Genomic DNA, 26,926 nt, shown 5'->3' with positions numbered 1-26,926 from the left:
TTCCTCAAGAACCCTACTGCTGCCCCTCCCGTCTCGGAAAAACTCCCTGGGAAAAATATTCTAAAATCTTTACAACATTGTGGTGCGGCAGCATTCTTGCACTGAAAAATAAATTTATCAAAGTAATTAAAGTCAAATGGGCTTGTTCAATATGTTTAACGGCCGTGTATAGTGTGATTTATAAGTTTTATAACAAATCTTACTTAATCTTTCTAGCCCATTGGTTGACTGGTAGAGAACCTTAGAAAATCCAAACACTCATCTAATAGATTGATCCTCTTACACTCTAGGTACGGTGTCTTTCGATGATAACTTTAGAAATAGATAGATACCTGGCCATTTGTAATAATTTTCTCAGAATAAGTACCTTATATAGGTAATTGTGTTTTAAGTTAACAATTGGTCTTTTCTCTATAATCTAGAAATCTATGTATGGGTGGGTTCTATGTATATTTTCTCGTAGAACCTGAAATGCAAGTTCCAAACCCCGTTTGGTTGCGACTAACTAAGTCAATCTGTTTGTTATTGGAAATGTTATATTAACGATTAACTAACTTGTGTGTTGCATAGGAATACCGAAACGCTCCTCCATCTGATGAAAGGTAGCTTGGGCACGGGCATCCTGGCGATGCCGCGCGCGTTTGCCAACTCTGGGTACGTGGTGGGCGCCATCGGCACCGTGGTGATCGGCGTGCTGTGCACCTACTGCATCCACGTACTCATCGACTCCTGCTACGTGCTGTGCAAGCGGCGCAAGCAGCCCTCACTCACCTACACCGCCGCCGCCGAGGCCGCGCTCTCTGAGGGGCCCGATTGGTGCAAAGCGTGCGCGCCATATGCTGCGTAAGTATTTCCCTACTTTTAAACTCCCATATATATATCCAACTGATATACGACCGATAACGTCGTTTTTTTTCGTTTTTCGTTGGTCGAAATATTCGAATTGCACACTCAATTATAAGTAACTGTTGGCCTACTCTATTGATAATCATTTAGTAGGCACATTTCTAAGGGCCGATACAGACGGCCTGCAACGTCGGCGTACAGTTCCCATAAAAGTTACAGACGGTTGTAGAGTACCTACGTCTGTACCGGCCTTAAGTAATGAGTGATATGTTTATACAGTGGAAACCAGTTTAAAGAGCATATAATAGATGAAAACACTTCAACATGTCTCCGCTTATCGTTTATCGATATAATGTCCCTGACTTATGTTTGCTGGCACTACAACTATTTAGGTTGAGTGTTATTTTTTCCGTGGAAAACCACGTTGCATCACGCGTTAGTAATCGGATTAAATTCTAGGTAAATACCAATCATTTTTATCATTTTAAGGATTCCAAGGTACAATATTGTACTAGTGGATAGCTAAGTGCATTTTTTTATTAAAAAAAGGTATGCATTTGACCACAATGTCACCTGATGGTAAGTTGGTAACCGAAATCGTTAGAGCCGTTTCTTAGATCCCCGAAATAAAAATATAAATAAATATATAGTATATACAAGAATTGCTCGTTTAAAGGTATAAGATAGGTTAGTGTTGTTTAAAAATTTGCAGTCTTTACTATTTCTCATTTTTCTTGTTTATATGCTATATAACGTTTAGTCATAAACGTAAGTATAGGTAAGTAAAGCGTTACCTTTTTGTTGCAGGCACGTGGTAAACGCGTTCTTGCTGGTGTACCAAATAGGGACGTGCTGCGTGTACGTCGTGTTCGTCGCGGAGAACATCGAGTTCGTGTTACACAACTACTTGGGCCTAAAAGTAACGGTGTTCCAAGTCATGTGCGGCTTCCTCGTACCGCTCATCCTCATCAACTACGTGCGGGACCTAAAATACTTGGCGCCATTCTCAGCCCTAGCCAACGTGATTACGATAGTGAGCTTCGGAATCATTTTGTACTACATCTTCAGAGACACGCTGACCCTCGAGGGCAAGTCGCCCGTTGGGAAGCTTAGCAACTTCCCGCTGTTCTTTGGCACTGTGCTATTTGCGCTGGAAGCAATCGGTGTGGTAAGTTTCAGCATTAATTTCGAATTAAAATTAATAACACATTAAACAAACTCTAAAGTTACGTCTATTTGTTGCAGATTTTACCACTGGAGAACGAGATGAAGACGCCGAAGGATTTCGTAGGGAAGTTTGGAGTACTGAACAGGGCAATGATCAGCATCATATTACTATACGTGGGCATGGGGCTGTTCGGCTACCTACAGTACGGCGAGGGCGCCAAGGGCAGCATCACGCTCAACCTGCCCGGCGACACGGAAACGTAAGATAAACGCACTCTCAATAGATCGGTTTCCTAGGATAGCGGTGCCGTCATATAGCGGCCGTCTCGTCTCCATACTAAATAATACGGCTAAATATGGATGTCGTAAGTAGTATTTGTATGGAGACGGCCGTTATATGACGGCACCGCTATCCTAGGAAACCAGAGCATAAAGATCGGTTTTCCTAGGACAGCGGTGCCGTCGTATAGCGGCCGTCTCCATACTAAATAATACGGCAAAATATGGATGCCGTAGTATTTGTATGGAAACGTATGACGGCACCGCTAGCTTAGGAAACCAGAGCATATGCCTCATGAAATCCTACCCAAACGCAGTTGATACAAGTGAGGCCAAGTCAAGAACTCGACTGTACCTAAACCTTATATCGTTCGAGCAACAAGTTCGTCAATGTCAATAAAATTGTGGTTAGCTTAAAATACGTCTAATAATAATAGTACCTACAGGGCGACAGTTCATTGGCGCGGTTCAATGGTTTTATGCAATCACTTCTAAAACTATTCGCTATAAGAACTCATTAGTAGTGCACAAGGCCAAGTTTGCATACCGTAACTACGCGTGCGTATCGGGTAGGTAAATAATAGGCATTGACTTGGGTGACATGAGTTCATTTTATTTAAATATTCGGTCGTTCCAGAGGGACCACCCGGAACTTCGAAGATTCTGTATTTATCACTTAAATATGAGATGGATACGGTCTTCCATTTGTCCACGGTAGCTCCGTAAGGCAATCGCCATTAGTATGTACTTTTAAGCTACCGTTGTTTAAAAATTGGGCCTAGGGGCAACCTAGCAATGGTTTTGAGATTGAGAAGACCCCCCTTCCAAATTCTAATACTAGGTGTCTAAATCCGGGCCTGCCGGCGGTACGCATAAGCACAATTTAGGGTAATATCTAACAGAGTTATTTGCGCAGGCTGGCGTGCACGGTGCAGTGTCTGCTGGCAGTAGCGATCTTCATCACGCACGGGCTGGCCTGCTACGTGGCTATCGACATCCTGTGGAACGAGTACATTGGCGTGCGCCTCTCCAACAGCAAGATTAGGATCTTTTGGGAATATCTACTCAGAACTGTTATAGTCCTTCTTACATGTAAGTAACACGAATTTACTACTTAAGGTAGAAGTACTAGTGCTCGACGCTGCACTGGTATTCGACATGGGCACTTTATGTCAAAGTAATATAGGTTAAATTTGAACGGCGAAGATTTTTCTGTATTCAAATTTAATCCTTGTCACTTTGGCATAAAGTGCCCATGTCGAATACTAGTGCAGCGTCGAGCACTAGTACTTCTACCTTACTTAGTTTACATATTTCTGATATTATTGATGATTAATTTGCAGCGTTAATCGATTATAGAATAAGAAACGCCCTGGATTCCAGGATAACCTTATTCATAAACCACATCAACATTAATTAGATCATTTTAATATCTTCTCCGGTGTTATGTACAGTACCTATACGTACAAATATAAACGGCAAAGCTCACTTGGATAATGTTCACCATAACGAGATTGTGATGTTTCAGTCGGCATCGCGGCGATGGTGCCAGAGCTGGAGGCGTTCATTTCGCTGTTCGGCGCGCTGTGCCTGTCGGCGCTGGGGCTGGCCTTCCCCGCCATCATCCAGACGTGCACCTACTGGTACTACGTGTCGCGGTCGGAGCGATTGCGAATGCTCGTCAAGAACGCCATCGTGGTGCTGTTCGGCGTGCTGGGGCTCATCGTGGGCACGTGGACGTCGCTGGAGCGCATCGTGGAGAAGTTCGGCTCTCCTCCCTCCGACCTCAGCCCGTCGCCCTCCAACTTCACCAGCACCACGCTCGCGCCCTTCAACACCACCTCTCTCCCGGAGTAGACTTTTCTGTTCAAGTGTAGTTTTAATGACAGTGCCATTATGCTAGTAACCGTCCGTGGCATACATTGTAAATTTAAAGTACAATTGTTGCAGCGTTTTAAACGTAGGTAGGTACCATTAAGATAGAAGTTAGGTTATTATTGTCATTTTTTATTTTTTTACTGTAAGAATTATATAGAATTATTTGCCGCAACCGTTTGACAGTATTCCCAGATGTATCCTAGATTGTGACAAAGGTAGTGGTATAATCTTTAACTCGAGACAACTGTGCCGCGCCACTATGAGGGGTCGCGAGTAAATTAGAACTTGTATAGTGTAGATAGTAGACGCTACGGTTGTTACAGTTAAATTAAGTATAGTTTACTAGAACGTTGAAGCTTACAATCCTATGACAGTGAGAATCTTTTAAAGTGAAGCATGGCATTTCGATAGATTAAGGTTAAATTAAGTACTTTAGTACAAAATAAAAAGTGATGGCGTTTAAATTATAAAATGTTTGTTGATGAATGTCCAATGGTTGTAATCGCTGGTCGAGTCGGCGCACGACCTGACACTGCACTACCGTGGTCGGCCTCGCAACTATAGTTACTGAAATGAATCAATGCTGCTGTGACCGGAGTCGCATGGCGTACGTTGCCAGTCCTTCTCCAAATAAATACATTTACATGAAAAAGAAATTCTTAATTATGAATTTGTATGTTGAAAATTAACCAGAAAGTCGTCTTAGTCGTCATGATTCGGTCACAAATTATAATACTGAAATCTGTGATGTGATAGTTATAAAATATTTATAGGATTTATTTTTGGTTGACTATTTTATTGATATTGTATATGGGACGTGTTTCACACGTCAGTGATATGATAATGTGCTCAGAGCGACGTTGTATGGTCAATAAATAAACTATTATCTTATTTACAAATTATCCTGTGACTTTTCATTACCTGCTTAAGAGCTTTAGTACGAGTATAACAGTTTTACTTAGCACAAACATGTGATAAGTATATTCAGCAGATGGGTATTTTCCAGCGACAGACGTGTTCCGAGTTGTTTATGACGAGACGGCAGCCGTTTACAAAGTAATAATGCACATAAATACATCCGATACAATTGCGAAAGTACATTGTTCGACTAGGCTTCAGCGGCAACCAACGTAATCTACATTATCGGCAGCTATAATATGGGCGAGTGGATCGTCGCAGCACAGGCGTCTTTGTCTAGTAACTTTCGGTCGCAACTATGATGTAAGAGCAGGATTCTGAATGATTACGAATTACGAGAACTCAAAAGTTGAATGTATACACAGAGCTATCGCCTACCTAGATTACGTGAGGCACCATTTTTTTTTAGAATCTATTATGCTCGGGCAAGTTATAAGAAGGCTGCAATATGGCTGCAACACATGCCAACTATTAGAACTACAAAACAGCGAAGACTATGACAATCATTTTGACGGGATCAGGATAAAGTATCCATAAATCTGCTATGAAGGAAACAACCAAAAATTAAAGGTTTAAAAGTTTATTAAATAAATTAAATAGTACTTAGAAAATGTACCCAACTAGCATACTGTTACAAATTAAAAAATTAAATTGAATGGTGGAATTTTTTTGTCGCGTGATAAAATATATAAAATTATACTATATTAATAAAAAGAACGACTCATCTATTGAATTTAAAAAAATATTCATTTGCCAGTTGGGTATCATAATTTAAAAGATCAATTAAGCATTGCAATCTCCACTAAAATCAAGAAATAAAAAACAAAAAACGTCAACAAAAACAGTGGAATTCTTATGAAGATTTATTGCGGTTAACCACTGCGCTCGACAAACACCGTCCGTCCGTTCTCACATATCAGTAGCTCAGAAAATAATATACCAGAGAAAACAGCCACTAGCGTTATCCTCTACTGAGTCTATTGGAATATGGCCAAACAAAAAACTGACACTATGGTGTAGTATTTTTTTATGGAGCTTAATTGAATGGCATCGTAAATTTTGTATCTATTGCAGTGCAGCATTGTTGCGTTAAAGGGATCACTGATTCCAGTTGAAGTCATTAATTAGAATTGATAGCAAAAACATTGTAACAAGGAAACCAGTCATGCCAATAAGAACTAGTTTCGCCAAGCGCTTAGGAGCCCAGGCTCCATGAGCCGGCGCGATGATGAATAACAGTAAAACAAACCGGAATAGATCATCTCTCTAAAAAATGTCTTTAGCAATAAGTAACCTTTAATTCAACTACTAACCTTTGATTCAACTACGCTGCACCGATAAAGTTACGAAATGTTTGATGTCTGTAAATACCCTATTGCAAGGCTTTAAATTTGCGACTTGTACTTTTAAGGGCAACTTGTCGAGCGCAGCGTCAGCAACAGAAGCTCAGCTTCTTCGGGCTGCCCATCTTACACAATTAAAATACTTAACATATAATTATCATTATATTTATAACCTTGTGCTGCAATATGTCTTATATGAACAAGCCACACTGCTTGAGCATCATTTCTTAGCTTTCCTGTAATACAATATGCCTGCTTAAATCTATAGAGGTAGTAAAATAATCAACATTAGACTACACAGTCTTTAACACTTAATCACATACATTTTAGCTTAATTACGAAGAAATGAATACGATCGAAGTTAATTTTGATTAATACAAATTGAGATAATCAACTCTAATTATTGTAGTCGATGTGCGGCGTTGATTCGATATTAATTATAATGTTTGCTGAGAATGTGCATAATTTTTTTGAACATTTCAATTTGTTTAATTTAGTCGCCCAACATCGTAGTAGGTACGTAAGTTTTATGATTTGTTACATTTTGATTGAAATTTGTACTATGGATTCTGGTATCAGTCTCATGTGATTCGAGTTAAGCATTAAAAAATAGTTATAAATTTAATTTGCTTTGCACATTAAAATATAATGTTGCCCAATATTCTGCATTATCTGATGCTGAGTGAAGTCCCCGATAAATCAACTTGTGAAAACCATGTTCCAATAAAGTGTATTAGAACAAGTTATTTTTTAATAAAGGTTAAGTAATAATTTACGTCCTGTGTTTTCGGTAACAGTTAAAATAAACATTAAAAAATAAAATAATAAGTAAAACAATCATCGCTGGTAATTAAAATCGAGATCGGTTAGGTCTCCGCAAAATGTCCGTGTACCTGGTAGGCAGTCGTCGCCTGTAGGCAGGCGGTGCTGGCTAGTTCCTTCCGGCGTCGTAGCCGGGCATGACGGCGCGCAGCGCGGCCGTGAGCTGCGCGTTGTGCGGCGGCTCCGCGCCCAGCTCCGCGCGGCAGCACGGGCAACTGCGCGCTCCCGTCGACTTGAAAGCTAACTTCAGACATGCCTGAAAAAAAAACAATTTGACTCCTGTAATCGGAACCGAACTAAGCTTGGTACTGCCGTGTATCCACACTGGCGAGAAAAGAAACGAAATCACATCACATGTTAGGCTTCTCCACTCAATAACTTTTTAAATTTACAGATGTAGTAAGAGCGTGTCTTGCTATTTCAGTCAGTCTCGGTACAAAAAAGTACTGAGGTTGACTGAAGTAGCATGACAAATACGACCGTTTCCGAGAAAATACGAAGGAGAACAATTATGCTTTAACAATGATATGTAATGAAAGCTGATAATAATTATAACCTATCAAACTACACACAATTTCATTTGTTTCAGATTTCACTCTTTTTCAGAGTTTTCTAAGAATAGACAAAAAATACTTCGAAATATTTTAGTAATTAATATAATTATGTAGTTTCTCCTTCAATGTATCAAACAATGAATTAGAATATACACAACGGCGAGTGTGTGTTACTGACCCCGCAGAAGTTATGCAGGCAGGGCGTGGTGACGACGGCGGCGGCCACCTCCTGGCAGATGATGCACAGGAACATCTGACTCACGTACTCCACGAACTCCTGTTACACAACACACCACTTCTTATCACTGTACTCTATGCGAAACGGCTACGTATGGACATTAACATTCTAGAGTTAAACCAAGAAAAGTTTGCAGCGATTTTGATAGCCCACGCAGTGCAAGTGTTATTTTTGCAACCAAGGCCCCAACGTTGTCTGTTCACTTTGACGGCGCAGCAACTAGTATCACTTTTCTCTCCTCGCTCTTTTAAAAATGCCATTTGTCAAAAAAGGACAACCATACTGTTGACAAGATGAACTTCAAATCAAAGTGTTGCCTTTTTTGGTGCATCCAGGCTGTGTGCGTAAAACGTGTATGTGTGCTCTTTTAGGGATGTGAAAAGTCGATTTTAATCATGTTATACAGTAGAACCCGCTTAATACGATCACGTTTAATACGATTTCCCGCATAATACGCCATTTTACGCTGGTCCCTGCAACTTTAGGCCTGTTTTCATACATTTCTTCACGGTTAATACGACTCGCGTCCCGCTTAATACGCCATCTAAAATTCCCGTTACGCACCATCTGCACGTTTGTGTTATTGACATAACCGTCGTACGGTCGTATTATTATGCAATACGCCGTTAGCCAACATTTTTTAATGTGTTTATTACCTACCCTTAGGTTTTTTGTTTTGTCTAATATCTTTTTTGTCGGGTCCTTATCGGCGTGAGAACGCTATGCCATCTGCTTGACTGTAATGGAATATGGACCACGGAGTCGGAGTTATCGCTCCCAGATTTTTATTTGCAATTAGTTAGGTACTCCACGACTTTCTAGTTGAGCCTATCGTTAGTGTTCCTAGATTAATAACCGCGTGTGAACTTATACCTACCGACATTTAGATATCATTCGCTCATTATCGCCGCTGCGGTGTTTGTACATGAAATAATACTAGTTATTTTTTCACGTTTAATACGATTTCCCGTTTAAGACGCTGTTTTTGCTAGGTCCCCTCAGAATCGTCTTAAGCGGGTTCTACTGTATATCGATAAACGCTACACAGCGGAACGAAATAGCTATTAATTGAAGCTTCAATATCTTCGTTAAACATAAACATAATTGAAATGCTAATGGACAATGAATATATTAGAATATAATAAAATAATTCAATTATTGCGGGACACATATTTTAGTAGGTATTTATGTATTTTAATTAAATATCTGAACTTTCCCTTCGTTCCCTACTGGGGCGTGACGATAAAATTGTGATCTGATAACCACAATAAAGAATAAAAGCGTTTTTGTTCATTTTAGGTATCGTTAAACCTTTGAAGTAAAATTAAAATTGCAAGAAATGTCGATAGTTTATCGATATGACTTTATCGACATGGCTACAGCAAGATGGAGTTACATTGTTAATCGTACACTAAACAAAAGTGGTTACAGTGACAGCTCGCTTAGACGTAATCTTTAAGTATACTCGTATTAATCTATGTTTGCAACACTTGCATTGCGTGGGCTATCAAAATCGCTGCAGACTTTTCTTGGTCTAACTCTATAGGGTTGTTGACACATGTTGAATTTTGGAACTAAATAGATAGAAAAAGAGCAATTTACCACCATAAGACCTCAAAGTTTATCATTTTAAGTTTATTTTATAAACACAATAAACATCCAAAAAGGAAAAACGAAAGGTAGGTATCATTCGATTCCTTAAATCTCGTAAAAACCGGGCAAGTGCGAGTCGGACTCGCGCACAAAGGGTTCCGTACCATAATGCGAAAAAAAAAAAAAATGGCAAAAAAAAACGGTCACCCATCCAAATACTGACCACTCCCGACGTTGCTTAACTTTGGTCAAAAATCACGTTTGTTGTATGGGAGCCCCATTTAAATCTTTATTTTATTCTGTTTTTAGTATTTGTTGTCTAGCTATCACGGTTCGTGAGATACAGCCTGGTGACAGACGGACGGACGGACGGACGGACGGACGGACGGACGGACGGACGGACGGACGGACGGACAGCGAAGTCTTAGTAATAGGGTCCCGTTTTACCCTTTGGGTACGGAACCCTTAAAAAAATATTACGGCTACTATACAGGGTGATCAATCCAAATGGGTCAGTATGGAGAAGTCAGAAACTATAAGAGATAGCGAAATCTGTTCTTAGGAACCATGGCTTCGATTTTAGATTGAATAATAATGGCATTCAATTTTTTTTTTAATCTATCATACATAACCGGGGTTCGAACCTGGTCAATATTCTTGTTGTTTATTTGTATGGCAACTTTTAAACGGTGCGTGATAGGTGGGGGGTGCTCGACCAAGTATCATAGAGGGCCCCGAGACAAAACAAACTACATTAAAAAAAATTCAAAATGGCCGACTTTTTTTTTAATTTTTTCAAGTTGGTCCGAGCGCGCTGAGATTTGGCATGCGGCGAGCCTGGGGGGCCAAGATTACCATGTCAAAAAAAAATTTGGGAAAATCCAAAATGGTGGCGGACACGGGCAAAGTCAAATTTCCAAGTAGGTTAAGCGAGCCCGAAGGGCGAGTTTCAGGCCGGGAGGCCGAAGACCGACCCCGGCGGAGGGCCGAAGGCCCGGAGCCTCCACCCCGACTCCCAAAACGCGACTCCCAATAGGAAAAGTGTTGGGTCGTGTTTAAGCTCCAACTTCCCCCTTTCGTGTGACGCTTCGGGCCTTCGGCCCTACGCGGAGCTCGGCCTTCGTTTACTCGGCCTCGGCCTCGCGTTTTGGGAGTCGGGGTGGAGGCTCCGGGCCTTCGGCCCTCCGCCGGGGTCGGCCTTCGGCCTCCCGGCCTGAAGCTCGCCCTTCGGGCTCGGAAATTTGACTTTGCCCATGTCCGCCGCCATTTTGGATTTTTCCAAATTTTTTTTTTGACATGGTATTCTTGGGCCCCCAGGCTCGCCGCATGCCAAATCTCAGCGCGCTCGGACCAACTTGAAAAAATTAAAAAAAAGTCGGCCATTTTGAATTTTTTTTTATGTAGTTTGTTTTGTCTCGGGGCCCTCTATGATATTTGGTCGAGCATCCCCCACCTATCACGCACCGTTTAAAAGTTGCCATACAAACAAACAACAAGAATATTGACCAGATTCGAATCCCGGTTATGTATGATAGATTAAAAAAAAAATTGAATGCCATTATTATTAAATCTAAAATCGAAGCCATGGTTCCTAAGAACAGATTTCGCTATCTCTCATAGTTTCCGACTTCTCCATACTGACCCATTTGGATTGATCACCCTGTATACATAAACGCAAGATTTCACCGCCAAAATCGCAATTTCCTTATTTTCTATACATCGAAACGGCTTCTATGACATGGTGACGTCACGATGTATTGCCATTTTGTTAGGAGCTTCGTCAGTAAAGTGCGATTGTTTGACTTTGACTATCATTAGTGACTTTTTTATTGCTTTAAGGCAGGTCCCATATCGTCGGGTGACAAGCAAAACTCACTAAGTACTATCAAAAAATGTAAGTAACAATGCACTTTTTTACACTTGTAACACGGTTTATTGTCCAATAATTTCAATGATGTTAGTTAGTGACTTTTGCTTGTCACCCGACGATATAGTCATTTGATCCACAAAAAAAACCTGCAGAGGTTAGTGCTGATTTAATAATTACAAAGTGGGATTCTTAGCTTAAAATATAGCTCTAATTCGGCAGAAAACATACATTTGGCAGATATGTAGCTTATACACGGTTATAACGGGAATGCCAACAAATATGAGCCGCCGAATATAGGGTTGCATATGAGCACTCTCGCTTATTTTAAGAATACTCTCACTTTGCGCTATGTTCGTACAATGTGTTTAGGTGCAATACGGACGAAAGTAATAAATCCTGGCAGTGATTCAAACTTGGCTATAGCTATGTGTTATCGACAATGTTACAATGGGGCGCATTCGTTCTTATTTAGTTGTACCACGGATACATTAAATATATTGAAGGGATTACAGTAACTGCCACACAAAACATTGTCAATAGTCAAAAGCTTGTGTAAACGGTACGGGGCATGTATGTATGCAAGGTACGCGCCTTTTTCCCGCGCGTCTCGGCCACCATCAGGCACTCGCTCCACAGCTTGGCGTTGACCTCGTCGGCCGCGATCACCTGCCGCTCCTCGTCGCTCAACCCTCTCTCGGTCTTCACTGGCGGACTCGCTTCACTCGCGACCGCTTTTTTCGTCGGAGATGTGAATTTTAATACTGAAATAAAAGGGAAGATTTATTACGCTCTAATCTAAATAAGGAATACCAACAATGAAATGTATTGAGAAATATAGAGAGCTGCGAATAATCGCGATCGCTAAATTAAAAGTAAACGAAGGGAGTCTTAAACCAGCAATATTTAAGATTACACAGAGATGGAAGTTATTAATGTTGTAGAAAAAAAAACGTTAGTACAAAATCTAAAGGACTTTATAAAATATCATTCCCAACTATAGTTCGTTTTTTTTAGCATTAGAAATAAGGTAAACAAACTTGATGTGTCTTTTAATTGAGCAACATATTTTAAAAATAACTTACGGCAAATATGTAACAAATATGAATCTATTACGATCATTTATATTCTTCTGCTTTCATAACTAATAGTTAATGATTTTTAAAAACCGTTTTTCAATTAAAAGACATGTCAAGATCGCTTACCTTCTTTCAAGTTCTTTTTAATGCTAAAAAAACGAACTATAGGAACAACTCAAATTTATTTATGAAATATTTTTTAATTTGTTTTTTTTTTTAAGTAGTCACACTACTAAAATATATAAATTATAAACGGAAATTGACATACTCTAAAGAAAAAGTGACCAAGTCCACCGACTTGACCACTTGTTGTGGACTTGATCACTTTTTCTTTAGTGTATGATACATATTTCAGTTTATATAATATCATCTATTGTACTTAAGAATATACGAGTAGGTATAGTGGCGTCAATTATTTACTTTTGTTCTTTTGAACTGGGCTCTTTTTCTTTTGAGCCGGAGTATTATTCTTGCGTCGCTTCGGAGGCGCCTCGTCCTCCTCGGAGGAGCTAGACATCTCGCGGATGGCACGTTTCTTCCCTGCTCTTTGCGCTTTGGCATTCTTAGCATTTTTTGCTTTCAGTGCCAGCTTCAATGCTTCAGCCTCTAAGTAGCCCTCGGGGTACTAGAATTAAAATGTAAATGTATTAGTTAAGGTTAACATTGTCTTTTATTTTTATAAATATAGTTTCTTTTTAATGTCGACAAAGACAGAAGAGCATCACAAGAGTTACATTTATGTTATTTTGCTTACGAATTAAACCTTTGACCGCCAGACGTCCATAAACGCGCTGTTAGTGTATGTAATATTGGCCTTCGTACATTCCGATAAGGTTAATGATGATTCGTTGTACATAACAGACGTAGAGTTAAAAGGGTTAAACAAACATGTTGCTCTTTTATAGCGAGCGTTACGAGATGTATAGTACAGCAAGTTGCAAAATTACTAGGACATATTATGATTGGAATTCATTCATAACCTGGCCATGCACTGTTGCAGCTTGGTGTACAAACAGTCGGTTAATTTATTGAGATGATCTTCAGCCTTAGGTGAATGAATTATGGTATTTTTGCTTCGATAGTTGAGGGACATTTGTATGAATACAAGCTATAGTGGAAAGTGAAAAGTGGTTGTCAGTTAGTAGGAATAGTGCAGTGTACTAACGATGGCCGGGTACTTCTTGGCGCCGGGCGCCCAGGGCGCGGGCTCGGGGTCGTCGCGGCGCAGCAGGTACTTCCACACGCGGAACCCGGCCAGTCCTCGCTCCGGGTAGTACTTCACAACCTTGTAGATGCCATCGTATCTAAAACACAATAGTGCAGTCCTAGCAGAAGTGTTTATATGACGTACATATTGAATTATTACATAATATGTATGAAATCGACAGTCTTTGCTTGTAAGGCGTGGTGGGACTTTGTAAAAATTGCCTAAACCGCATTGATGTCCATGAACCGACCGTTTCACAGTTTATTTTGAAAATGTTTAATTTTCTCCCCTCTGTACAAGTCCCTGGAACTCCTCCTGTCATGGAAGCAATTGAGGCCTACCTGATGCCCTCCTTGGGTGCGAACTTGGGGAAGTGCTTGAGCATCTTGTAAGAGCGCACGACGCGCACGGGCTTGCCGGCGCGCCACGCGTCGCCCGCGTCGCCGCCCTCCTCTGATACTTTTGCCACCGCGCAGTTGCGTGCCAGCGCTCTGCACAATACGGAAAAACACTCTGTATTTCTGCAGCATCCCGTCATCAGATGCCTACTTGATGATATGTAATAGGTATAGTTTGGCCAGAGTCTTTTGTCAGTGGAGCATAAGAAAATCATACTTTTAAATTACTGACAAAACTTGTTAGCCAGACTATGGAAACTCAAACAAGAGAATAATTAACAGAACATACATTAAACTAAAAAACAAAATGTTACGAATTGAAAACGTCTTTGTGGTTTTCAGTGGACGGAAATATGTGTGAGTGTGATAAAGCGAGGCAGTTTTTGCAGTAAATGCTGAGCAAATAGGGCGTCAAACCGCCTCCAACGCAAACTGAACGCTCGTGTTGTGAAAGTGTAAATGGCTAACTTGTTCTCGCGCGTGAGGGTTTGGTCGCAGGACTGGCCGGCGGTGCGCTTGTTGCCGGACAGGTCGCGGCCGCCGCTGCCCGTGTACGTGAACTCGTCGCCGTGGTCCACGTCGTCCTCGTACCCGCCTGCACAATCACACACGTCTCTTGTCATTTTAAGTCGATTTGCATAGTTATACTGCTCTTAGGTACCTCGTCGTGCAGTATAGACTATAAAAAAAGCAATTAGACAGGTTCATTGTTCGTAGTATTATTAGCAACCATCAAGGACTGCGTGAATTGCAACAGGATAGCTCGCTGCAGATTGTGATGAGTAAAAGAGATATTACCGCGACAGATCACTAAACCCACGACAAGGCCTCTTTCCAAAACCTGGCGTGTGAATCAGACGCTGTTTGATCATTTGTGAAGATGGACCAGGCTTTATGTTAAGGGGCTGTCAACACCCGATATTTGTTGCTGAGTAATTGATATGTTCTATGTATACAGTATTATATATATCGTTGTCTGACTATCTACCAATGTCTAGCTTAATGTCCTATAATATTTATTTATTTATTTATTATTTACTTTAACGTTGGCTAAAATATATTAGTAATATTTTGTTTGTAACTACTAGATGGCAAGAATTATTCTAAAATGTGAGAACACAGGCACGTTAGTGTGAGTTGTTGTTGTTGCTTTGTATGGCAGAGACATAGTATGGGAGTTTGGTAGAATCGGTACCTGAGAGCACGATGCTGTAGGCGCCCTCCTCGTCGCGGCCGTGGATGCCCGACACGGGCGGCCGGTGCACGCCCGACTCCGACAGCTGAAACCAGATTACAATCACCGCATGTAATGTTGTAACGAATGTACTGGAAGTTCGTGTTCTTCTCTCTCTCTCGCCGAGCGTAAGCGTGAGCGAAATGGATGTGCGTGCTTGGGACCGCGGATGAGTATCATATATATATATATATTTTTAATAAATAAAAAAAGTAATCGCCGAGTTCCCTCAAGCATAATATTGCTTATTTTACAAGCATTCTAGTAACTCGCAATTTACCTATGATGACAATACAATATTATGGTACTATCGAGCTGATCTAATGATGAAGACAGAAGGTAGCCATAGGAACGCTGTGATAAAACAACGCAACCTAATTGTGCTTTGGGGTTTTTAGAATTGTCTCGGTGAGTATTAGTTGTCTGTGGTGCTTTTTAGACCTATGATCGTGATTTTTTCCTATCGAGCGAAAGTCAAAAACTTAGGATTTGAATCGCTGTAGTCCCTAGAGAAAGGCCTCAAGATTGCTAATTAATTCTTTGACAGCCTTATTGTGATAAAGAAAAAACGCTACGACTTTTCAAAAATTCCGTTATCTGAGCCTAATGCACCTTAATAGGGGCAGGTATACGTCTTTATTGTTCGCTTTTTGTTATTTATACAACTTTCTTAAATGTTTACTGAAAGTCTTAATGAGAAAAAAAAATCCACTTTTAAATTTATTCTAAGCTTAATTGCATCGTTCGCAGACGTTTCTGCTTGTTAAAAATTAAAATTAGTATGGGTAGCACATCGTAACTGGTGAATTTCCAATATGACTTGGAACTACGGTAGCCGTTTAAGAAGTGTAACACTCTTGCGGTAGATGTCGCTAAGGGTCCCCTTGACCTATAATATGGTGGAAAGATTTGCTGGCTATGGATGAGGTCTTGGTGGCTCAGATGGCAGGGCACTGGAGTATCGATCCAGGGGTCGTGAGTTCAAGTCTCGCTCAAGACGGTAATCTTTCCACTTTTAAATTTATTCTAAGCTTAATAGCATCGTTCGCAGACGTTTCTGCTTGTAAAAAAAAAAAATGTTTTGCGAAAAAAAAGTATATTTAATATCGTTGGTGTTCATCAGATAGTTTGTAATACACATGGTTTTAAACCATTTGATTATCCTCAACACAAATAATGGTTTAAAAATATACAAGTTCCATGGCCACCTCACCACTAAGTAATGTTTTGATGCGTAACCACAATCGAGTGTGACATACCTGTATCCGGAACCGCCAGCACATGCCGACTTCAATACCGGGAATGGGTCCAAAGTGATTAGCAGGCATGGAGCAAGTCTTAGTCTTTCCTAAAACGAAACAACCATTACTGGTGTAGTTCATTAAAAACAGTGCAGGATCAAAATTTAATTGGTTATTTAACGCTGGTACCTATATTCAGCCTAACTACCAGTTTTACTGTTATTTGTACTGGCAGAACCAGTGGGTTTTTTCCATTAGTTCTTCCAGAGTCTGACACTAAAATGCAGGGCAGGGTTCTTGTTTGAATGAATAAAGACATTCGCCATTACAGTATGAGACACCATTAGTAGTTGTAGTGCAATATTTACGTTGATGGGCCATTCAGATATTAATCTAGACTAGACTATCTACACTCTAAATAGTCTAGATTCTAGAAGGCGCCTGGGAAGGTTTATAAAATACACGGGAGAGCAGCGGTAAGGTGCCTTGGGTGAACTTCAAACTGAGGTAATTTTGAAAACCCACATTCGAGAATCTATGTTTCACCCTATGGTTGACTTGTAGAGAATGCCTTAAGGCAGCGGTCGGCATTAAGTCCGCCATTTGTACTTATTTCTATTGTGCAATAAAGTTTAAATAAATAAAAAAATCGATACTATATACTAAATCAGAAGTAATTTATACTTGAGCAACACTTAGGCTACTGCAATGCTTATCAAGACATCTTGCTTGCTACAAGTGCTTCTAGTTTAGTCGATATTTGTAGTTTTTGAAATTGTCTTGCTTTCGAGTTATTCAAATGCATGTCATAGGAGTAAAAAAACTGGTGTCCTACCGACACACGCCATGCCGCGGCCCCAGTCCCTGGTGGTGGTGGAGGCGGGCGCCTTCTTGCGCTGCTTGCTGGCGCCGGGCGCCACCACCGCGCTGGCGTCGCGCTTGCAGCCCGGGCAGTACCAGTCGTCCTCCGGCAGCTCCGTCAGCGGCGGCTCCAGGCAGATCATGTGGAATCCCTTGTTGCACTCGTCGCACAGCACTATCTGCAATGCGGAAACCAACACAATATCACCACACTGATTGTGTCTGTACGAGTATGACGTCACCGCGGCACAGCTCTGACAGGTGAGCGTCTGTGGACGCCCCACCACTGTATACAAATAAATCAATACATATAAAGAATTATCCATGATTCATGATCATCGCACAAAGTTTTGCTGGCATCACGATTTGAGCCCAAGACTTGCTTCATAAATATTTAGTATAAAAACTTACTTTATCAGGAAATTCTTTTCCTGAACACAGGTAACATCCGCAATCCTTACAACGCGCATTTTCATTATCGCGGCACGTCAAGCAGTTCAGAGGCATTGAACCTGAAAATTTAGTTATTATGTAAACTAAGGAAGACATTAACATATAATGTGACTAAAATACACTGGGTCGAATCAAGTCACACTTAGACATTCGCAGTAATTTAATAATATTACTTACGTTTGTCAGGTTGAGTTATCATCATCTGTTTGTACTGCTCAGTTCTCTCGGCGAGGGGCACAATGTCTTCGATGGCGAAGATTTTGTCGTGCACGCGAGCTCTAGTATCATTCTGCGGTACTGCCTCGGGGCCCAGGTACAGTGTGCCTATGAGCTCATGAGTAAGACGCAGTTTTTTTATTTCTTCTACTTTAAAGTCATACCTACAAACCAGTTGCCTTTGTCACTTAAAATACATTTAATATTGAATTTAAAAAGAAAAAACAACTACATTGATAAAAAAAATTGCACCATAGTTATTTATAAAATCAATAACATACCAATATCCTTTTTCTAATGGGCTCTCTGGGTTATGATTAATCATAACTGTTTGTCCTACTTTCAGATCTTTAATTTCTATGGCCGTTCTCGCTCTTGGTCTTATCTCCTTCAATTTACAATAGTGGAATGTGTCAGAATCACTGTAATAGAAAGATAAATTTATTAATAAAATTATAATTAACATTTTTGTTTTCATAACAGAGTTAACATGTCCTACTTGTAGAATAAATTTCCGAATTTTAAATATGAATAATTGAATGCTGTCCAATTTAAATGTATTATTTCTGTAGCTCAGGTGAAAGAGGTATAAGTCTCATGGGAAGTCGGATGGAACTTGTACCCTGGTTCACCAATCACAGTAACACACTACTTTACTGCCAACAAGTTTGGGCTCATTAGAATCATCTGCTTAAGTCATTTTGAAAGACATGTAATGGACAGGGGGTACTTTTTGATACTTACTCATCATCCAGCTGCACTTTGTACAACAAGTGCCTGCTGGTGGGTTCATCCTTTGGACTCTTAGGCTTCGCTACTTTCTCAATAGCTTTCTTCTTTGGCGTTTTTGTGAAATAATCAGCAATACCTTTCTTTTTTGGTTTTGCAGAGTTACTATTAGCAGTCTCACTTGGTGGCTTGTTTTCTGAATCGCTTGGAGGCTTGTTCTCTGAATCACTTTCCTCCCCTGCACTTGCTGTAGTGATGCTAGTGTTGCTAATGGCTGGCGCTAGAACGGCCGCATCAGGATCGTGTACTATCCTCACTATTTTACCTTCAAACCAGGCACCTTGTTCTCGATCCTTCATGTCAATTAAATCTCCAATTTGATATATTATGCTTTCAGCATCTTAAAACAATGAAAAAAATCACATTCGTAAAATGTACAATCCAGCTTTCTTTAGGCAGATTCTGCCCAAAGTAAAATATATTTAGATAGCAACTTTATGTGCAGGGTTAAAAAGACAAACTTTACTGTTACCGTACATAATAAGTAATAAGGTAATATTGAAGTTACTATGTAGTGAACTTTTTAGCTTGAAGAGTCCATTTATAGGGATTAGTCCACCTTTGTACCTACATTACTTAAGAGCGACTATTAGTCTATTACTACTAATGTTTGATTTCATGAATAGAATATTCTAGTATCTTTAACTAAAAATACTAATTGGAGCTGAAGATAGATAAAGATTGCCAAGGCATATAAAAATAACTTTCATCACACTTGCTCAACAAAGATCTTATTTCAATTTTATATCACTGTGCCTGCCCTACACACAAAAATATATTAAAATATCAAAGATAAAATTAAACATAAATACTACTTGTACAAGCCAGGGCCTTTTCAAATTATCAAGTTAGTGTATTTTGTTGTGGAGTATACAGGGTGATTCAGGAGACGTGAGCAGGACTAATACTGCGCATTTCGTAGATTATAAGCAACACTTTCGTATCAGTATTAGTGAGGTTAACGTTAATTTTCTAGTCGTGTTGAAAAAAAAAGTTATTAATTTATTTACGACATGCGTGGTCACCCTAAAATTAGAATACTAAACTACCGATATTCTGTGTCAAATTGAATGTCACCACTGTCATCGCGGTCTGGTTACTTTTGAAAACTCGTATCTCACTCAAGTTTGACAGTTTATTTTCTTCGTAATCAAAAATTAAAGAGGTTTTATGCTTATTAATTAGGTCTTGTAGGGTGACCATGATTGTAGAGGATTAAATTTGCCCTCACCAAAAAGTTAAAAAATAGGAAAAAATCTGGCTGTTTCACCTAAATACAACGGTGATTGATCAATTATCAGTAGAGGGCGGAGTATCGGTGGCAAATTTCACACAAAAGGTATGGAGTCGCCTAAGTATTCTTATGATTAAATAAATAACGAATAAATGATTAATTTTGCATAATAATTTTTAGGAACTTATAGAAATTATCTTACGAGCATACAAATATAATGTAATATGTTGTTAATATCTATAATACATAATAATATGTTTTCTTATCAAAACATTATCATTAGGTACTAAATACTAGACTAAGAAGTTATACCTGCCAAACGATATATTATTTTCAAGACCATTCAATTACAATTGAGGACTGGAATTATGTGTTCGAGGTCCTCCTCACAATCTACACTTAAGTGCGTATCCATGTTATAAAATGACTGGACTATGGCCACATGTTCCTGGTTTTTCGGAGTGAATCGGTTTCTTAATTTATTGAAGATCCATTTATGAGTGGAAAACGATCGCTCTACATCTACCGATGTCATGGTTGCATGTTTAAGGACTTGTTTATAATTTTCCATTGTAATCATATTCCTTAAGGCTCCGTCAGACATAGGCGTTTTGCGAGCGTGGCGTGAGCGGGGCGCGATGATAGCGGCGCGCGCGGCGCTGGCGGGCCGCTCGCGTCCCGCCCGCATCGCGCTCTGCGGACGCCGGCGGAACGCGCGCGTCGCGCCAACATCACGCTCGCGGCCCGACAGCGCCGCGCTCACAACCCGCCCGCACCTATCTTTCTAAAGAAGCAATTATTGCCTAATAAAATAGTTTTTTTAATCTAATCGAACACCTTCATACGTAGTTTACTGTATTACTACAGGAAATATCAAACAGGTCATTTTATAGAAGAAAAAAAAACATTTTTAACCGCCTTCAAAAAAAAAGGTTCTCAGTTTGACCCGTATGTATGTATTTCGCGATTATCTCGCGTTTGGCTGAACCGATTTTGATGCGGTTTTCAAAAAAGTGTTTGTTACATCCTGGAGAAGGTTTTAGTATACATAAATCTGAGCAAATGCTGCACCCTGGCTCTACCTAGTGGAAGTCAGGTTTGGTACAACATAGGCCCACGCTATTTTGGTTATCCGTCACATCTTGATGAGCACTTGGGAGAGCAGTACCTGAAATAGAGCTAATGCTGAACCCTGGCTGTACCTAATGGAACTCAGGTTTGGTGCAACATAGGCCCACGCTATTTTGGTTATCCGTCACATCTTGATGAGCACTTGGGAGAGCAGTACCCAAGATAGAGCTGATGCTGAACCCTGGCTGTACCTAGTGGAACTCAGGTTTGGTGCAACATAGGCCCACGCTATTTTGGTCATCCGTCACATCTTGACGAGCACTTGGGAGAGCAGTACCCAAGATAGAGCTGATGCTGTACCCTGACTGTACCTAGTGGAACTCAGGTTTGGTGCAACATAGGCTCACGCTATTTTGGTCATCCGTCACATCTTGATGAGCACTTGGGAGAGCAGTACCCAAGATAGAGCTGATGCTGAACCCTGGCTGTACCTAGTGGAACTCAGGTTTGGTGCAACATAGGCCCACGCTATTTTGGTCATCCGTCACATCTTGACGAGCACTTGGGAGAGCAGTACCCAAGATAGAGCTGGTGCTGTACCCTGACTGTACCTAGTGGAACTCAGGTTTGGTGCAACATAGGCTCACGCTATTTTGGTCATCCGTCACATCTTGATGAGCACTTGGGAGAGCAGTACCCAAGATAGAGCTGATGCTGAACCCTGGCTGTACCTAGTGGAACTCAGGTTCAGTGCAACATAGGCCCACGCTATTTTGGTCATCCGTCACATCTTGACGAGCACTTGGGAGAGCAGTACCCTAGATAGAGCTGATGCTGTACCCTGTCTGTAGTTCTGTACCTAGTGGAACTCAGGTTTGGTGCAACACAGGCTCACGCTATTTTGGTTATCCGTCACATCTTGATGAGCACTTGGGAGAGCAGTACCCAAGATAGAGCTGATGCTGTACCCTGACTGTACCTAGTGGAACTCAGGTTTGGTGCAACATAGGCCCACGCTATTTTGGTCATCCGTCACATCTTGACGAGCACTTGGGAGAGCAGTACCCTAGATAGAGCTGATGCTGTACCCTGTCTGTAGTTCTGTACCTAGTGGAACTCAGGTTTGGTGCAACACAGGCTCACGCTATTTTGGTCATCCGTCACATCTTGATGAGCACTTGGGAGAGCAGTACCTGAAATAGAGCTGATGCTGAACCCTGGCTGTACCTAAAGGAACTGCTCTCCCAAGTGCTCATCAAGATGTGACGGATGACCAAAATAGCGTGGGCCTATGTTGCACCAAAACTGAGTTCCACTAGGTACAGTCAGGGTACAGCATCAGCTCTGTCTTGGGTACTGCTCTCCCAAGTGCTCATCAAGATGTGACGGATAACCAAAATAGCGTGGGTCTATGTTGCACCAAACCTGAGTTCCATTAGGTACAGCCAGGGTTCAGCATCAGCTCTATTTCAGGTACTGCTCTCCCAAGTGCTCATCAAGATGTGACGGATGACCAAAATAGCGTGGGCCTATGTTGCACCAAACCTGAGTTCCACTAGGTACAGCCAGGGTTCAGCATCAGCTCTATCTTGGGTACTGCTCTCACAAGTGCTCGTCAAGATGTGACGGATGACCAAAATAGCGTGGGCCTATGTTGCACCAAACCTGAGTTCCACTAGGTACAGCCAGGGTTCAGCATCAGCTCTATCTTGGGTACTGCTCTCCCAAGTGCTCGTCAAGATGTGACGGATAACCAAAATAGCGTGGGCCTATGTTGCACCAAACCTGAGTTCCATTAGGTACAGCCAGGGTTCAGCATCAGCTCTATTTCAGGTACTGCTCTCCCAAGTGCTCATCAAGATGTGACGGATGACCAAAATAGCGTGGGCCTATGTTGCACGAAACCTGACTTCCACTAGGTAGAGCCAGGGTTCAGCATTTGCTCAGATTTATGTATACTAAAACCTTCTCCTGAATGTAACAAACACTTTTCTGAAAACCTCATCAAAGTCGGTTCAGCCAAACGCGAGATAATCGCGAACAAACATACATACGGGTCAAACTGAGAACCTTTTTTTTGAAGGTGGTTAAAAATACCTCAACTTTGTCATTTTTGGCAGTAATGCAGTCGGCAGCTATACTGCAGCAGTATTACAGCATGCACTACTGCCGACTGAATTACTGAGGCAAATATCAAAAATTTGGTCATCATCGTATTTGACATTTGCTGCAGTAATGTAGTCGGCGGTATTGTCGCAATATACTGCTTGCAGGCTACAAAACGCTCGTGATACTATTCAACGTCCATGATCATGCTTTCCAACGTCCAACGTTCAGTAATCGAGTGACCGCTCGCAACACGCGCTGTGTTGTGTGTGACTGCGCGGGCGTGATCAAAGCGGGTCGCGCGCGTGGCGCGCCGGCGGGCCGCTGCGTCCAAGCGCAGATCGCGCGCGCGACGCGCTCGCGTCACGCTCGCATCGCGCCCCGCTCACGCCGCGCTTTGAAAACGCTCATGTCTGACGGAGCCTTTAATTCGTCAGCATCTGGGTTTCTATCTAGAACCAATTCGAGTTTATTTCGCACGGTTTCACTTCCTTGGAGGCTAAAAATACTCCTAACTATATCTATTACCAGAAAACTTTCTTCTATCGGAATTTTAGTGCATTCTAATTTTTCTATCGATTCAGGTATAATTTCGTAACAATTTTTTATAAAGCTTAACTCGTTTTTTAAATGTTCATTTTCAAACAACTTCTGGGCTTTTCTAATGGCAATAGCTTTTTACTGTTCAATTGCATCACAACATTTTTAATCACGTCAAAATATCTATCGTAGTAAAAACTTGCATTTAACCAGGTGCCCCAACGAGTGATAATGGGTTCCGGCGGTAAAGGCACATTCTGCGCATGGTCCCTGAAAAATCGGACGCGGAGTGGTGATTTTAAAAAAATCTTCTAGACATTAGATATTAAAGAATTGACCAATTTATGTTCAGATCTTATCTGCTCCGCGACTCTGTGTAGTCCATGAGCGAAACAAGTTACGTGGCGTACTTTAGTGTACTTTTTCTTCAAAATCTTGCCGGCAGCAAGCATGTACGCTGCGCTATCCGAACAGAATATTAAAAACTTGTTCATATTATCTGTAAAATTATCCTCCCACAAAAAATTCAAGCTTTCGTCAACCACCGCTGCAATTGAGTTCGCGTTTACAGTACTAACGACTTTACACGCTAACAAATATGGCCTTTGTAAAGCATCATCAAGTGATTTTATAATTACATTTACTACGCAATTACCGAAATTATCAAGAGTCTCATCCACCGCAAGCCATAAATTGGAATCGAAAAATATATTTCGTATTTGCTTGACGGTCGCATTGTATATTCTGGTAAGATAGTATTTTCTCAAAACACTTTCTTCGGGAAGTTTTATGCCTTTATCTAAGTATTTTCCAAAGAACTTTTTAAATTCTGGATGGTTAACTCTTTTCCATGGGATGTTACATGCTATAAGGAAAACGCATAAATCATAGGCAAAGGTGCCATTTTGGTTTCCACAGTTAATTTGGTGTTGTTTACAGTTAACGTGTTTTTCGACATTATATTTTTTCAACTGCTTTAAATCCACTGAGCAAGAAATACAGTGAATGCTACATTCTTCTTCATTATATATAAGATTTTCGTACGGTTCTATCATCCGCAGAATCGTTGCTTCACATGGCTTATTCATCTTGATATTTTTCGGTTTTTAATATTTAGCCGACGCAATAATAATTCAGATAATATAGATGTAAAGCAGCTGTCTAAATCTCATGAATCACCCTGTATATGCTTCAAAAAACACAAACACAATTATTATCTAAAGAGTCCTAATCTAACATCATATACAGGATTCAATCAAACAGAAAAAGGGCTCGGAGGAACCATAGCAAAACAGAAATTTATTATTAATCAGTTCAATACAGTACAACATAATGTACAGCGAGCCGCAAAAGGAACAGCTTCACAAAAAGAGATATTGTCTCTACATATATGTGGAACAAGTATTCTGAGTTTATTACAATAATCTGTTTTCAGCAATGTAAAGGAACATCTTTATGTTTTCATCTATTATTAAGTCTGACTGAATGTCTTCCAGAATAATAATAACATGATTCATACCAATATAATTTATCTTTTTGGTCTTGATGTCTTCTTTAGATTCAGTTTTGGGTTCAGCTTCTTTTGTGACCTCGGTAGCTGCCTCAGGTTGTGAGCACACCATGAGTTGTATGACATCATTAAGTTTAATGTTGTAATCATGGAATGTGTATCCATCATCCAGCTGTAATATTAATTTATTTTTAATATATGTATAGTTAATTTAGTCCCGAGGTCTTAAATTTACCAGCCATATAACAACCTGGGGGTTTTAATTTCAGAATCGAATTTGTTTATCATTTCAGACTCAATATAGAGTCCATGGGACTCAGAGAGCTCTAATAACAAAATGTAACTAATGAAAACATGATTACTGTAGATACCAATTAGTAATGTAAGTTGCTGTTAATTAAAGGTTTATTTTAATTTCGCCAGGGCAACATAAATAAGTAACTAGACGCCCCCCCCCCAAGTACGTTTCGGGCAAAATGTTTGTGGCTGGGTTGCAGGGAGTGTAAGAGGCGTTGGCCATGGGCCCTGGTTCATTTTGATAAAGACGGCATTGAATTTAATTTCGCCATAGCAGATCAATGAGTGTAAGGTTTCTTATTCTATTTCTCCAAGCCAACAATAGACTTTACACAATTCAATGGTTATCTCAAAAGAAAAGAACAAAAGATACAAAAAAAGAGTAGCATATCATGCATATCCTTACAACATATGTTATTTTTGTAACAAAATTGAACCAAGATGAGGAATATTTGAGGAATACATACCAATTTGCCGCCGTATAACAGCCGTTGAGATTTTGGGTCTACGTTAAACGTATCATTTATGATATGTCGAAATTGTTCAATTTTAGTTAGTTTCGAGTTAACCGCGACCACGGTGTCGGGTTTACCAAATATTCTTACGCGTACGTGCATTATTAAAAAAAAGCCAACTTGCAATGAAAAGTAGTAATCATTGAAAAGGCGCGAAATTGTGTGTAATAACAGCAGTCGCGAGACTCGTCGGCAGCGACAACAAACGTCAAATGACTTTTTTTTAATGATCTTGGTTGGCGGTTCAGAGGGGCTACCGCGAAAACAGAAATTTGCAAATTGCGGGGATCTTTCTCTTTTACTCCAATGAAGGCGTAATTAGAGTGACAGAGAAAAATGCCCGTAATTGACGATTTTCGATTTTCACGGTAGCCGTCCAGAGGGCCTACCGCGAACCACGTGCGACGTGTTGCCTCCTTGTCACACATACGTACGAATTTACAAGTGCGAAAGGGAGGCAAGACTTCGAACGTGGTTCGCGGTAGGCACTCAGGCGCGGATTTTATAGTAGTGTTGCCAGCTATGTTTAATTTAACTAAAACGTTATCAATATAGTATTTTTATTTACTATGTCAAGCCATTTCCGTCGTGACGTCGTAGGCGTGAAGGGTTATATAAACTTGTTTGACCGACTATTATATATTTCACATTAAAATAATAGTAGTAGGCT

At 40.5% G+C, this 26,926-nt stretch overlaps 2 protein-coding genes across 2 annotated transcripts in view; one reads left to right on the top strand and one right to left on the bottom strand.

The window, feature by feature from the left end:
- The window catches only part of LOC134804179 (proton-coupled amino acid transporter-like protein CG1139), a 54,161-nt gene extending 49,089 nt beyond the window's left edge, over window positions 1-5,072 (top strand). The window contains exons 4-8 of the mRNA XM_063777108.1: window positions 571-843; window positions 1,654-2,014; window positions 2,092-2,273; window positions 3,209-3,384; window positions 3,821-5,072. Of these exons, the coding sequence (XP_063633178.1) occupies window positions 571-843; window positions 1,654-2,014; window positions 2,092-2,273; window positions 3,209-3,384; window positions 3,821-4,149 (1,321 nt within the window). The 3' untranslated portion in view covers window positions 4,150-5,072. The remainder of the gene's footprint in view (window positions 1-570; window positions 844-1,653; window positions 2,015-2,091; window positions 2,274-3,208; window positions 3,385-3,820) is intronic.
- A 2,060-nt stretch (window positions 5,073-7,132) lies between these two features.
- Window positions 7,133-26,436, bottom strand: LOC134804751 (E3 ubiquitin-protein ligase UHRF1-like). The gene is made up of 16 exons (XM_063777961.1): window positions 26,209-26,436; window positions 25,454-25,616; window positions 18,939-19,323; window positions 18,476-18,616; window positions 18,156-18,358; window positions 17,937-18,037; window positions 17,500-17,704; window positions 16,683-16,771; window positions 15,385-15,469; window positions 14,658-14,784; window positions 14,133-14,282; window positions 13,750-13,888; window positions 13,005-13,209; window positions 12,100-12,269; window positions 7,986-8,084; window positions 7,133-7,509 (listed from the first exon to the last, which is right to left on the bottom strand). The coding sequence occupies exons 1-16, from the start codon at window positions 26,356-26,358 to the stop codon at window positions 7,363-7,365; spliced, it is 2,559 nt and encodes an 852-aa protein (XP_063634031.1). The 5' UTR covers window positions 26,359-26,436; the 3' UTR covers window positions 7,133-7,362.
- Window positions 26,437-26,926: the final 490 nt, after the last annotated feature.

The sequence above is a fragment of the Cydia splendana genome, chromosome Z (genome assembly GCF_910591565.1).
Source record: "Cydia splendana chromosome Z, ilCydSple1.2, whole genome shotgun sequence".
Classification (NCBI taxonomy): domain Eukaryota; kingdom Metazoa; phylum Arthropoda; class Insecta; order Lepidoptera; family Tortricidae; genus Cydia; species Cydia splendana.
This window is presented reverse-complemented; position numbering and strand designations above follow the sequence as displayed.